This window comes from Poromitra crassiceps (genome assembly GCF_964638095.1).
Source record: "Poromitra crassiceps genome assembly, contig: HAP1_SCAFFOLD_59, whole genome shotgun sequence".
In the NCBI taxonomy this organism is placed as follows: Eukaryota; Metazoa; Chordata; class Actinopteri; order Beryciformes; family Melamphaidae; genus Poromitra; species Poromitra crassiceps.
Genome location: NW_028152258.1, coordinates 602,498 through 617,838, shown reverse-complemented (window position 1 = coordinate 617,838; position 15,341 = coordinate 602,498). Strand labels below are relative to the sequence as shown.

The 15,341-nt window shown below is 40.4% G+C and overlaps 1 protein-coding gene across 1 annotated transcript in view; it reads left to right on the top strand.

Annotated features, from left to right (window-relative positions):
• LOC310800744 (uncharacterized protein) overlaps positions 1-13,445 on the top strand; it is a gene marked incomplete at both ends in the record, with an annotated part of 35,956 nt that extends 22,511 nt beyond the window's left edge. Inside the window, 2 exons of the mRNA XM_083664679.1 lie at positions 243-731; positions 13,426-13,445. Of these exons, the coding sequence (XP_083520805.1) occupies positions 243-731; positions 13,426-13,445 (509 nt within the window). The remainder of the gene's footprint in view (positions 1-242; positions 732-13,425) is intronic.
• Positions 13,446-15,341: the final 1,896 nt, after the last annotated feature.

Genomic DNA, 15,341 nt, shown 5'->3' with positions numbered 1-15,341 from the left:
TGTGGGGTAAAACTCCCCATATATCGCAATGGGCTTTTGACTTGCCCCGGGGACTCTTGAAAAAGAGATTTCGATCTAAACGGGACACACATGGTTAAATAAAGGAAAAATAAAATACAAATGTCAGTTCTTTCCTAAACTGTGCATTCTGGATGCATGCTAAACAAGATCACATTTTTTTAGGTTTATTGATTTTTAGTTTTGTTTGAGGAAACTTACATCTTTTTGGATTTTATTCACAGAGGGACAAGCAATTGCTGCAAGGCTTTCCAGACAAATCGTGAAGCTCAACAGCAAAATCAAGGCGTCAACAAAGCTCTACAATCTGAAGAGGCAAGCCATCCCATCCACAAACCTCCCTTCCTTGACTTTCGAAATGGCAATCAACATGGATGCTGGTGTCTGGAGCCAACAGGGAAAGGGTGATGATCCAGCATTTCACCTCAAGCAGAGGTTATTTGTGCTGGTCTGTCTTAGTGATAGAGCATCTGAGGACAGAGACATCATCAGAGGGGACCTCAGGACAGCTGAGGCCTTCTTCCACAAAGAGTTGTCCAAAACACAAGAAGCCCTCCATAACTACTCAAGCTCCTCACGCTTTGACCATGGGGCAGTCACAGCTCTCACGGCAAAGATCAAGCATTTCCAACACCAGCTTGACAGCTGTGCCTCCATGTACCAGCATTTCCAGGCCGACTGTGTGGGGGTAGTGGAAGATGAGGATGCAGATGGTGATGACAGTGATGATGAAGAAGATACTGATGATGAAGATGAACTTGAGGAGGAGGAGGGTGTGACTGACCTGGACTAAGGCGACATGATGTCTATTGTCTGGACGAGGGCTTTTCATAGTCTGAGACTGCGGGCCTCCCCCCAGACAGAGCTTGAAAAAAGGAGCCCCCATTATGGTTTTGGGTTCTCCGTCCATCTGTACATTGTCCAATGTTCATTAACGTGACATCTGAGGAATGCCTTTACAGAATTAAATCAAATTTGTCTCAAACGTTGACTTGGACTCAAGGATGCACTGATTAGATTATGTTGGTCAAAGGTCAAGGTCACTGTGACCTCACATTTGTCTTTCCCATCTCATGAATGCCTTTTGTGAATTTCCTGATTTGATTCCTGATTTGATTTAAAAAAATTAACACTTGGAGGTCATTGAATCCAGCATGAACTGATTTGGTGGTTAAAGGGCAAGGTCACTGTGACCTCACAAAATATGTTCCTGGCCATAACCCTAGATTAATCGCCGATTATGACATTTCACAGTCAAAGTATTTTTGGATTAAATGATGAAGTGATGGCATTTGAGATGGAAAAATGTAAAGGTTTACTTCACTGTGACGTAATGTTTTGCTTGAGAAAACTATCTACAAAGTAGGGATGCACCGAGATATATCGGCCGATATTGGCCTTGTGGACTGCAATCCGCTATTGGCAAAAACAAAAATGCTATTCTCCAATCGCTGTGGCCGATATTTAGCCTATCATTAATTTGTTTTTTGTTTCAGAATTACATAACAGGATAATTATGCCTCCACCGGCAAAAGCAGAGCTGGAGGCAGATACGTACGTCCGTCCGATGTTCGTTAACGCAATATGTCAGGAACGCCTTGATTGAATTTAGTAAAATGCGGCTCAAATGACCACTTGGACTCAAGGATGAACTGATTAGATTTTGGTGGTCAAAGGTCAAGGTCACTGTGACCTCACTAATGCCATTTTCGAGCTCGTAAGTGCGATATCTCAGGAATGCATTGATGGAATTCCATCAAATTTGGCTCAACTGACCATTTGGACTCAAGGATGAAGCGATTACATTTTGATAGTCAAAGTTCAAGGTCTTTAGGATTCGAGGAGTGTGTGGGGGGGGTGGGAAGGGGCATGGTGAGGGAATATTGAAATAAGTGTGATAAGGGCTTAAAAAGTATTTTAAAACAGTTCAGTTAATTTTTTATAATGAAGATTTCCCTCTCAAAAAAGGCATTAAAAAACATTAGTATCGGCTATCGACCAAATTGATATTTGAAACATCGGTATCTGCCCAGAATTTTGCCATCAGTGCATCCCTACAACAAAGTCTCATTTTTGCAGACTTTTGCAAATTGTTCAAGTTGACCTAATCACATCAATTATATTGATTTTGACCACAAGATGCGTACGCGTATGCATACATCCTCTTTACTTCCTCTCCATGGATGACAGCCAGGACAGGAGGTTTGGCTTCCTGTTCCTCTGGTGTGCCCATTGGTTTAGCTGATTTTGAGTTTCAGGTGATTGTCTTTGTACCATGTGACAAAGCTCTCTATCATTCCTCTGTACCCCTCTGTAAAAAATAATCTAGAGTGAAGACAGCATGTTTCTCACAGCGCAAATTAGTCAATTGAATCCTAAGTCAATATAGTGATGTCCATTTTTTAAAAATAAATCCAAATCTAAATTATTCTGACTAAACTATTCAATGTGCAGTCACAGGAAGAATCAAGATGGTGACGGGTGTGCTGTGTGGAAGAAGTGTTTATAATTTCTACCTGTGAAGTTTGCAGCAGTCCACTGTTTAGAAAACAATGAAAAGATTATACACAACACAAAAATCTGTCTTCCCCGGGCCCTTACACACATTGTATGCTCACCCTGCACCCCTGTTAAGCATGTATTCTGTTTAAGTGTTAATGTGTAAATAAAGGTGACCATTTGAACAAGTGCTTGCATGTGTGATCTGTCAGTTTAAAAATATTATTGTGTGTGATTGATATTGATATGATTGAGAGCTACATAATTGATGTATGTTTCAAGTCCTCTATAGTGCAGTATAACCTACAAAATGGCAACAACTACTGCTGAGTGTTAGTGATTTGATTCATACAGTAAAGCAGCAAGTGGCTCCCCTTGCAAAGCATACTGTGGATGATGAAAGGCAAATATTCAAGCCACTGGATAAAAGACACCATACATGCTTGTGGTTGCCATAAAGAAATCGCATGGATGCATAACTGGGACGTATCCTCAGTGATGTACCCTGGGGTCATAGGATGTTTCGGGTCTCGCAACATCATACACCCTCGCCCAGGTGACCCAGCCGGGGCTGGCCAAGCCCCAACTTACGTCCCAGTAGCTACCCACGGTCAGCCCTATAGGGAGGGTCGAAGGTGGTCATGCGGTCAGGGCCACTCAATCCGCTGCTCCGGAACTACTCTGCCGGGACCGGGGGAGGGGGAGGGCTCTGGTACGTAGAGGGACCGGGCTCTGTGGGTTGCCACCCGGCCGGGTTCCTCCCTCGTCTAACCAGGTCTATGACCTGTGCGCTGCACCAGACTCCCCCGCTCCAAACATCTCATTCCGAGGTGATGGTAACAGGCTACTGTTAGCCTTTTTATGATTGCTCACATGCATTGGTCCAAACTGAAGTCACATTCTCAAAATTCTCCACACACAGTGAAACACAAGTCTATGTGGATCAAACTTTGAATCATTTTGCATTGCTTTCATTCTAAATGCATTAAATCACCACATTTGGCAAAATCCATTAACTCTTCTCATTCATTCTCCACCAACTGCAAAACAGGCCCATATCTTCATAGCGGCACTAGCACTAACGCTGCACTAACCCGGCACTAAGGCCGTTTGTGGGAATGTTTAAGGGGACAGCAGCCATGTGAGTGGCTAAATATGCACCAAACACGCCCACAAACGGCCTTAGTGCCGGATTAGTGCTGCGTTATTGCTAGTGCTGCTGTTGGGCTATATTTGCATCACATTTGTCAAATACTAACACAATGTTATGAAAACAGTTAGTTAGACAGAATGATGGTAAATTAATGTAGTACGAATATAACCACATATATGCTACCGAAAATCTTAGCAGAATATTTACAATAGAATCAAATAATAGATTGAGGATATACAAGCCTGGTTGTCAGGGGGAATAGACAGGGCTTTACGGATTACATGTACACCAAGAAAGTGCAGAACCCACATGTTTTTATTAGAAAATGATCAAGCAGGTTTTACTAGATATTACACCCCAAATAAGGACAGGGCCTTTTAACGTATCTTGGAGGGACTTTTTTACTTATTTTAAATGACCTTGATTTGGTTTGAACAATAAATGGCATTTTTATTATTTAATCTTTGTAGTATACTGCACATCTGCTTATTTCATTTCAACTGATAGTAATGGATTTAATCAAATGATTATTGCTGCTATCTGACTCCTGAATTGCACTACTGTATTAACTAGATTATTGCTGCTACCAGACTGCATATTTACAGACATGAACATATAAATTATACTATAATAAATATTAGAGATAATACCTGTAATGGATAATTATAGACATAACTGATATAATTGAAGACCTATAATAGATAATAATATATATGGTAGTCAATAGATATATCTCTATTGATTTTTTGTTGTTGTAATGGATAGATGAGATTATAAAGGATAGGTGGTAGTATGAAGGTGTATGTGGATACTGTATATTGTAATACACTGGTGAATATGTATTCTGGTAATACAGTATATAGCCATACTTTTGCAGCCTGAGGGATAGATTGTACTAGATAGATCACTACTAGACTGGTAACAGATGGCTGGTTGATCTGAACTGAATGTTATTATGTTCTTATTATAATTTGTTACTGCTGTGAATGTCTGCTGCGGACTGTTGGCCCACCAGGGACGATGGAAATAAGTCCTGGACTTTGTCCTGTTATTCCTAACAATGTAATTTATATGGTCTTTTTTCTTACCCTGTATATGAAAATTGTTAAATAAACTAAACCAAAAAATACTTGGAAAAAGTCATTGCCTTTCAAAGGATTTCAGTGAAAGTTACGTCCATGATGCATGCCAATATCCCCTCAAATAGTCTGTTTTGCGTAACAGACACAAGTGTTATACTGTAATAAACCAAATTTGAAATGTAGGCTAATAATTTGGTGTATTAGAACTGTATCGGAGGAAAATACCAAAATAACATTAATGGGTAATTTATGAGCAGCATATAGTTGCTGCTCCACTTTCATATGGATCTTAATTCTTGTCATTTGGGTTTCTGCCTCAGTCCATCTAAACTTGAGAGGACAAACAGATGACTGCACAACTCCTCAAATGTCCTTCATTTTAATAAAGTTAATTAAATTCAGTTGAATTCTAGATTTCTATATAGACATTAGGAGTGAATTGTAGGAGTGTTTAGGATGTAGGAGTGACTAAGAGTGATTTTAACAAAAACTGTAATTAGAATTCACTTTAATTATAACAATTAGATGAAGATTTATACAATTTTATGCACATTTACTTTTAACATCAAACAGGATTCGTCTACCTTCCATAAATTCAATTTACTTCAGTTTTAATTAAAATAAACAAATCGAATCAATATAATTCTATTTTTATTTAATCACATTTATTTACCAATAGTACATTTTTCTTTATTTAATCACACTAAAATCATCCAATCAAAATAAACGAAAAATATTTTAACAAATATATTTAATTTACCAAGTGAGGTCTCCAGACCATATTTCAAGCAGAAGGCCACTCATGCATAATCCGATCATCCCCTGACGTCAGTCAAGTTCTAGCATAACGTGGTCAGTCAAAGTCCTAGTATGACGTCTGCTATGACGTCAAATATGACGTCAGTTAATCCTCATATATATAGCAAGGGTTCTACGCCACCTCTCTCTCTCTGGCCGATCATAGCAGCAGCTAGCTTCACGGCAGTCCATCTCCCTTGAAGCCGTCCTCCGAAGCGTTGTTTTGCCCCACCCACCTCCCCAGTCCGCCACCAACGAGTCTTGACTCCTGATCCCCCACGGGGGGGGGGGGGGGGGGGGGGGGGGGGATCTCCTAGCCTATGCAGGTGCCCTCCTCTTGCCTCACGAGGAGCGCCACTGGCCAATGGAGTCATGCGCCTGCAGGTGCCCTCCTCTTGCCTCCTCTTGCCACTGGCCAATGGAGGGGGATCTCCTAGCCTATGCAGGTGCCCTCCTCTTGCCTCAAGAGGAGCGCCACTGGCCAATGGAGTCATGCGCCAAAGTATTTGCCATGCATGCTGATTGCTAAATAAAGTTTGTCAAATCCTACCAACTGGCCTCTCATGATTGAAATGGTATTAGGCAATTATTTATACATAGTCAAATGAATTCGATAAATTATCCAACTTCTTATAATTATGCTCAACTAATTCCTAAATCCAAAGGCAAATGAGCAAATAATAACTCAATTATTCCTAATATTAAGAATTAATCTCAACAAAATGTTAAGGGAAAAAAATTAAACAAAAACAAAAACCCCAATTTGCCATTGCCTAATCAAAAAATTTAATTAAATTAATCTTCAATTGATATCAGAGATGAGGACTTTGACTTGAGACTCTATTCCTCAAAGACTTGACTTGGACTTGAATGTTTGGGACTTGTGAACAATCAATCAAAAAAAAAGTATTTTATTTTATTTTATTTGGTACATTAAGGAAATGTCTACAAATGTCATCTCCAATCATTGCTGCTACTGTGTTCTAATACATAAGGAGTGAGGATAATACAGAGTACATGCTTTTACTTCCTTGGTTTTAGCTCTGCAGTGTTCTAACCAGACTGGATGACATGCAGCAGATGATAGAACGCTCAGCCATGAGACGTGACTTGTTCTTGTCCCTCGAAGTTGTGAGACTTGACTTGGACTTGCCCCTCAAAGACTTGTGACTTGACTTGCAAAATATTACCTGTGAGCATATCTGGCTCACCAAACATGCATGGTGCCATCAAACGTTCGTTACGCCATTTCCACCACTATCTTGTAAATCTTGTAAGCATCTCTGATGTGATCTCTGCACTATTCCAGGCACTTTGGCTAAAATACCACCAAAGATTAGGCCTACTATGTTATATACAATTATGTAATGTTATTCATTCAGGTTTGATTAATCATATATTAATTTAATACCTTAATATCTGTGTGTCCAATTTAGCTTACAATGTTTTTCACAGCATCTGAGAAACCAGTTACAAACCATATTAATAAAATAGTCATGAAAATATAAGCCAATCATACATTAGAACGAGCAGGGTATTGAAACAGCTGGATAATTCCCAAAGTGGCTGTTTTACTGCAACATTGGTCCGGGTGTCAGTGCAGCTGACATTGCTCCGACAGAAAGTTTGATGAAAAGGAGGAAAGAATGAGTGGAGTCAGATTGAATCCTACTTCACATTGTAGTTTTCACAAAACCTTAATGCGGTTATCAACTACAGAAACATTCAGAACACTTCATTAAGTCTTTTTTTTTAAATAAATCCACCTAATATAAATTAAATCTTTATGAAAACTATCAGATAAGGACATGAACAAGCCTGCTACAGGGGTAGTTTGAAAGAACAGACACACCGATAAAGCTCTATCTCTCTCTCTCACACACACACACTCAGTGGGCCCTATTCTCCCACAGGCCTTCGGCGCTAAAACGGGCCTTAAACGCAAAAAAACGTGCCTTGCGCCTGTTTTGGGACGATATCAATATGGCTTTACGCTGCCAAATGCGCTTTAGGCCGAATGGGCGTGGCGCAGTCCCAGAATGGGCCAAAGTGGGCGTGTCGGCGCTAAATACCTATCTTCCGAGCTGGCGTTAATTTAGCGCCTTGCGCCTTTGAAAAGCAGGCCTATTCCTCCCCTCTCTCCTCTGTCACCCTTACCTGTGTCACTCTCTCCCTCTCTCCTACTGACAGGAGCAGGCATTGGTGTGCGTTTACCAGTTTATTGTGAAATAAATCCTTCCGCGTTGAGTTACTGTCACAAGCCTGTGTGACAACGCGTCCAGCCTGGGTAAAACAACTCCGTGTACCGCTTTGAGGCTGCAGGCAGTCTGACAGGCACAATACGACTGTCTCTCTCTGACTGCCTGTGAATGCCCCAGCATGCAATTGGGTACTCAATTTCGCTACTAAATAGCAACTAAATGAGGCGAAATAGATATAAAAGGTCGATCTAAAATAATGTGTAATGGTAACACAGCCTGCAATTGTAGAACATTTCAATATTGGACCAAATAAATAATCGAAATTAAAACACCACCCTAAGTGAAACATATATGTCCTCCTGGGCCTATATATATCCTTTGTCGATTTAACGTCATTTAGATAAGTGTCAGAGGAACGCGCTTCAGAACGCGCTTCTACTGTCATGTGCTATACTGTGATGTCCGCTCCAATAACTTTGCCCAACTTCACATTTAGTTTTACAATAAAAACACATTTATGCAATGACTTTACATAATGTAGGGTATATTTATGTGCATCATTCTACCTGCAGCAGGGGAGAGAAAACGATATCATTCTGAACAAACTTTCACCAATATAAAATTAATCTCATCATATAGGGATAGGCTATATTTTTGTAGCTGATGCCTTTAGAACATTATTTTCACTTTGATCTTGCTATAGTGTAGCGTATTTACATGCTTGCAGTATTGAAACTGCAGTTAGATTGGTTTGAGAAGCATAATAATATGGAATAATAGCCTATAATGCAGACAGACAGACTGGATGAAGGGAGGGGGGGGGGGCAGAGCGTTTGGCTTTCGTCTGGTTTTGCGGGATCACTGGAATTGGAGCTAAAAAGGCAAGCGTGCGATTCGTTTATTGCACTTATCCAATGAGCATGACAGTGCATAATTTTACGCCTAAAAGGCGTGGTTGTAATGCTTTGGGCTGCATCTAGCGCCAGCACGACGATATCAAGTGCGCCTTTCCACGCCCACTGCTTTGCGCTGCGGCTGGCGCTCGGCCTAGAAACTGCGCCGCTGCAACGATAGAGCCCATAGGGCTCTGCAATATGATATGGTAATATGGTGATTTAAGGCTGGATAACAAACTTAGATGTTTGATGTCATGATATGAGACTGGATATGATCTGAGATTTTGGATACGATAATACGGTGATAAAACAAAAGTGCGTCTTTTCTTGTTTATAAAGGCTGCATTACAGTAAAGTGATGTCAACTTACCAGACTGATCTATTATTTTCCCACTTAGTCTTTATATCAACATCCAGTCCCTATTACACAAATAGTGGATCAGACTATAATGTGTGTTGGCCAATTTACTAATACTAGTGTCAGAATTCTCAACTGCTAATTGGATCCACAATCTTCTCTGAGACTAGTTTGTGAATGAGTGAATGAACCAAACCATTCCAAACACCGTTATTGTGTCAATTCTTTAAGAAAGCAATAGTCAGGGAAGGGAAGCAAATTATTTGGAACTTGTTTTAATGAAAGTGCTTGTGACATTTTTTTTTTTTTATATTTGAACAAATCACATTTCAACATTAAGGCCCTCCCCCCCCCACTTTTTTTAATGAAAGTGCTTGTGACATCTTTTTTTTTTTTTACATTTGAACAAATCACATTTCAACATCAAGGCCCTCCCCCCGCCCCCCCCGCCCCCCCCACTTTTTTTAATGAAAGTGCTTGTGACATCTTTTTTTTTTTTTTTTTACATTTAAACAAATCACATTTGAACATTAAGGCCACTCCCCCCCCCCCCCCACGAACATTAAGGCCAATCCCTCCCACCCCCACTGGGAAGAGAAAACAGAGTATTACCTGCCAGTTTTATACAGGAGTCAGGCATATCTAAAACTGGCTAAACCGGCGCACACACACACACACACACACACACACACACACACACACACACACACACACACACACACACACACACACACACACACATCAAGGCGAATCCAGCAATGCCCGAAATGAAGGCACTGTTTTCATCTCCTGCCACGCATCCATGTTGATGGTAGATCCGTAGGGGAGAGGGAGGTGCTCCTGTAAGTACAGAAGTATTTTACTATATGTACAGATCTTTTGCAAAAAAAAAATAATATCATGGAAAAGCCATGGAAAATCAGCATTTACTTCTCAGTTATTTCAGAGAATGAACATTTTTGAGTCTGAGACATAACTCTCCAGAAGATCGACAATTCTGTTTTGAAAATAGTTTTTTTGATTGGTTTTATGTGATGTTTAATTTCTTGAAATACTGCTTTGGGGGTTTTTCTGGGCTGGAAGCCAAACTTAAACAAATAAAAACTTTAAATACTTTACTTTGTGTGTAATGAATCGATAATGTAAGAAAGTTTCACTTTTTGAACAGAATTATGGAACTAAACAAACTTTACCATGATATAATTTATTTTAGAAAGGATCTATATATATATTATATATACACACACACACACACACACACACACACACACACACACACACACACACACACACACACACACACACACACACACACACAGTACATATACATGACAGATACATTCTCACTCACACACACAATGATTTGACCAGAAATGCTTCAGGTTGGACCTTTTTTACCTTGGTTGCCTTAGTTAGGTCTCAAATATTTTAGGAATAAGGAATAAAACAATAAATAAATGTATACAGTATACATTTAATTAATACTGCGGATAAGCTCACACAAAATGTTGCACTTTTTGAAAGAAATCTGAAATGTATCACATAGTGAGTGAATACCATAAGGTTTATTTTCATATGTGGAGGGAAGTCAGATTGGACCTCAATTCAAAGATGGCTGCCATTCCGGTGGGGATAATTTTCAAGTGTGCTTATAACATGATAAAGCTTTCACAATATAAGCACATAATGTAAGCATATAAGGGTCATTATAGGGGCGGAGTGTTTACAATTATTGTGCATTTATTTTCTATTCAAGATGCATTTTGTTGACATTTTGTGACCTCCTGTCTACATTGCACTTCTATTGAATTGAAAATAAATATAAAATTCAAGATCACAAAGTACATTTATTTGCATTCATTTGATTCCCAATCACGACACACTGGTAAGAATTATTAATATCTAATAAAAAATGCGTTGCATTGCAAAATAATAGCATTTTAAACATGCGATACAAAGATGCGATTAATCGCGATTAACTATAGTTAATCGCACGATTAATCGAGATTAAGAAAATTAATCGTTTGACAGCCCTAATATATATATATATTAGAGGGCTGTCAATTGATCAAAATATTTCATCGTGATTCATCGCATGATTGTCCATACTATGGACAATCATGCTTATCATAGTTAAGCTATTAGACTTCTCAATTATATATATATATATATATATATATATATATATATATATATATATGTGGGCTGTCAATTGATCAAAATATTTAATCGTGATTCATCGCATGATTGTCCATACTATGGACAATCATGCTTATCATAGTTAATCCTAGTTAATGGCTATTAATCGCCAGTTATTCGCCAATTAATCGCTAATTTATTAGAAAATCTCCCTTAAACGGATATTTTTAGCCTCTCTTTCTCACTGTCTGTCTCGCTTGCTTTCTCTGCCTCTCGCCTGCCTGATCGCACTGATACTACTCGTGTCTCCCAAAATGCGGGACATCTTCTCAATTTGAAACACACATGAAAGTGATGTGCAGTCCTGCTGCTCCTGCACAAAGTGGGACATCTGGTCACCCTACACAAGTTTGTTTCTGCTTGCTGCCACTTGCTTCCACATTTCCCAAACTACGGTGTGGACCAAGGCACATCAAACATCACAGAAGCATTAGTCGCGCGTCAAAAAAATGAGTGGCGTTAAAGGGAATTAACATGTTATTATCGCATTACCTTTGACAGCCCTAAAATAAATATATACACACACACACACACACATATATATATATGGATGACGGATGACGGTTGACTGACCTGTTGAGGCTCAATTTCCCTCATGCTCAAATCTAGGATCTGAGTCAGGTGCATAGAGCTCTATGGAAGAAAAAGACAACAGCAACACAGTAGCAACGTTATTCAAAAAGCTTTCTGCAGAAAAGCACAGTACTGACCAGCCTCACATTTTCAGTGTTTAACAGTGGGGCAAGACCAAACCTTGCAAGCGTAGAAGCCCATTACATCTTTCTTGCAAATACATATCTGCTACACCGTGCGCAAGTTTGCAGGAGAGAACAGAGAGGAGAGAAGTGCACTCGGAGAGTGCAGACTTCCGCCAAGGCCAATACTCCAGTCTGCTATAATATGCACATTTTGTGAGTTGGATCTGAACCCCAGCCCTGACCCACCCATCGAACCCCGACTCTGCACTCTCAGTCTACATTTCAGAAATCCATACTTATTTAGATCAGAATAGACATTTCTACACACAGCGTTCAGCTGCAATCGGCAAGATCAAACGTAGCTGCTTGGGAGCAAATTATAAATATAAAAACATATATAAGTGGTAAGTAGGCTTAATTAGTGCAACGCTTCAGTCCTCGATTAATTCAACAGGAGCCATTAATGGTTTTTCTTCTTTTGTGATTTGAAAGCAATATATTTTTCATATGGGGATGTGAGAGGGAAATATGCATGTCACGCATGGATCTCACGTGCAATTTTTGTTCAATCTTTCACCCCACTTTCATTTTTAGTTTTTGCCCAAAGTGAAATGTTTTATGATCACTTACAATTCTCTGGAAGAATGTTTGGCTTGGTTCAAGCCATAAAACTCGTTATATGAGGATTTTTTGAAATGTCAATAGAGAATCTGAATGGGGAATTCAGTTCTGGGGTAAGAGGCGTAATGTGACTGTTGAGCTCTACACTATCAAATTATTTCCCCCAGGGAGGCTCAAGGGGTCCCTATAATTGACACTATGAGACCACAAATATGTTAATCACTAGAGACAACCTAAAAATAGAGATCACAATACACTGAGGTTGATATCCAAATCTGTTTCACTAATGCATGAAAATTAAATGTGCACCCTGTGGGGTGTGGTTGTTACACCTTTTCCACACACAATGGGAAATCACACATTTGCAAACTCAACAGGGAATGTGCACACTAAACAGTTAATATTTATACACAAAATCCCTGTTTTACCACATTCACAGTTCGAACAACTGCCTACCTCATTTGGTCCAACCACCTCTGGTGCATCTTCTAGATTAGGCAAAGGGAGAAAAAACATTGTCATCTCTCTACAGTACAGAGACTACACCTATAGAGTCAAACCAAATTTGTCTAACCGTTGACCAAATTGCAGTGGTGGGTAGAGTAAACTAAAACAGTACTCAAGTAAAAGTACAGTTACTTTACATTAATATTGACTTGAATACATTAATATTGACTTGAATGGAAGATACACTACTTGAGTATAGGTAAAGACAGACTGAACAGCTGTTAGTTCATTACAGATGACATTCACAAGGCAGGGCTCTGTCTCACTGGTTGTGTGATGCACCTCAAAGGGGTAAAGGGCGACAGGAGCCGAGTCGCCACAAGGCACCGGTCCCTGTGGGGGACTCCTGGGCTTCTTCATGCCCTTTCCTACATTTCTATGTGACATGTGTGCAGGTTTTGAAGGTGCTAGATGAAACTGCTAGTTGAAACATTGTCAGATCTTTGTTTTTTGTAACCGAGTAAAACCAACATGGATACATACAAGGATTCAGCGAGACATCACAACACAATGTTAACTAGTATGAGTTCTGCCAAACAAACATGAATAGGCCTATCTCAAAAACTACTGTATACATGACATTGATTATATTGTGACATTTTGAGTGAGAACAGAAGTAGCTCAAGAGTCTGATGTATAATATATGCATGTCGTGTTAGTTTTGTGAATTGTCTCTGATTTTATCACATTTTATTTATTCCCCCTGCTGCTCCACTCTCTGTCGATCTGGAGAGTGTAGCTGGAAGGAAAAATGTCCCTTTTCATTTCAGAGCCCATGTCAGTCAATCTAGCTCGGGGCCAATCTGCTGTCTGCTCACCTGGCGTCTTGTATGAGACGCCAGGAGCTGATGACCAGATCGTTTTCATTTGAAGTTTTTTTAAAAGATGAGTGACTGTGTAAAAGAAACACCAGACTATCTAGAAAAGCAAACACTTTTCATTTAGCATATTCATAACCTTGAAAACAACTGCTAAAACTAAGCATTTTCGAAACGGTCTACACTTTGTACAAACCCAGAATAGTGGAGGGCTTGGCGGTAGCCCCCCTGCCAGACTTGGTGGGGGTGGGTTTGGGGGCGTTGGTCAGGGGTCGCCTCCGCTTCCTTTTGACCACTAGCGGCTCGTCAGAGGCAGGTAGCGGCACAGTGGCGGTGACCTGGTCCAGCACCATGTCCTCCTCTTCCTGTCGCAGTGTCACAGCCTCAGCCTGGTCTGAGATAATCGAACAAAAGATTCCATCAGATGAAACTTAATGATCCAAACTGGGAAATTACAATGTTGCAATCTTTTTTAATAGGATATCACACATATCACACACACACACACACACACACACACACACACACACACACACACACACACACACACACACACACACACACACACACACACACACACACACACACACACACACACACACACACACACACACACACACACACACACACACACACACACACACACGTGTATCTCAGGCAATCTAGCTCCGGTCCACTATGCTGTTTGCTCAGCGTCTTGTGTCAGACACCAGGAAACCATAAATATGATGACGGGATCATTTAACTTAACTCATTGAGTGCCAGCCACTTTTGGAGAACGGACGCTCCCAGTGCCAGAGTTTTCAGAGCGTTTTCAGTGATTTCTCGAGGCCCACAGAATATTGTGTGATATTACTATGTAAACACCGAACACGCACAAAGAACGAACTGGCTCTATTGTATCATCAGCAAAAAAAAAGTTTTTTGATACCATTTTCCGTTCTTTAGTTATGAGCCGGAGAAGATAGGTCGTTTTGAGCAAATACAGCCTTTTCAAATTATTAGCTGAGATATTCCGCCTTTTGTGAAATGCAGCATTTCAAGCACATTCACTGAGTCTGAAGATAATATTTTCTGATGTAGTGACCGTGGTGTAGTTGTGTGATGCCCTGCGTGCCCCGCCCCCCTCTCCCCCCCTCCCCTCCTGCAAACTCCTCCCCACACTACACAGCCTCACGCACCCACTCTATTTTCGGAGTGCTCCGTTTGTGTGTGCCGGGCGGCTCCCAGCGCGATAGAGAAGAGCCAAACCGGACTGCTGAATGGTTTGGCGTCGGGTGCTGCTTTTCTGGTGGCTAATCGTGTGGAGAAACTATGCAGACAGACAGACAGACAGACAGAGGCAGAGGAGCTCAGTTGTGTGCGCGGATTGACTCATGTTCGCAGCCAACGTCAGCTCCAGACAGAGCAATCTATATGGCTCTGGCTGCAGCATGCATCGGTTTCTCTTTGATCACGGCTTTTTCCTCCTGTTTCTCAGGACCTGTCTCTAA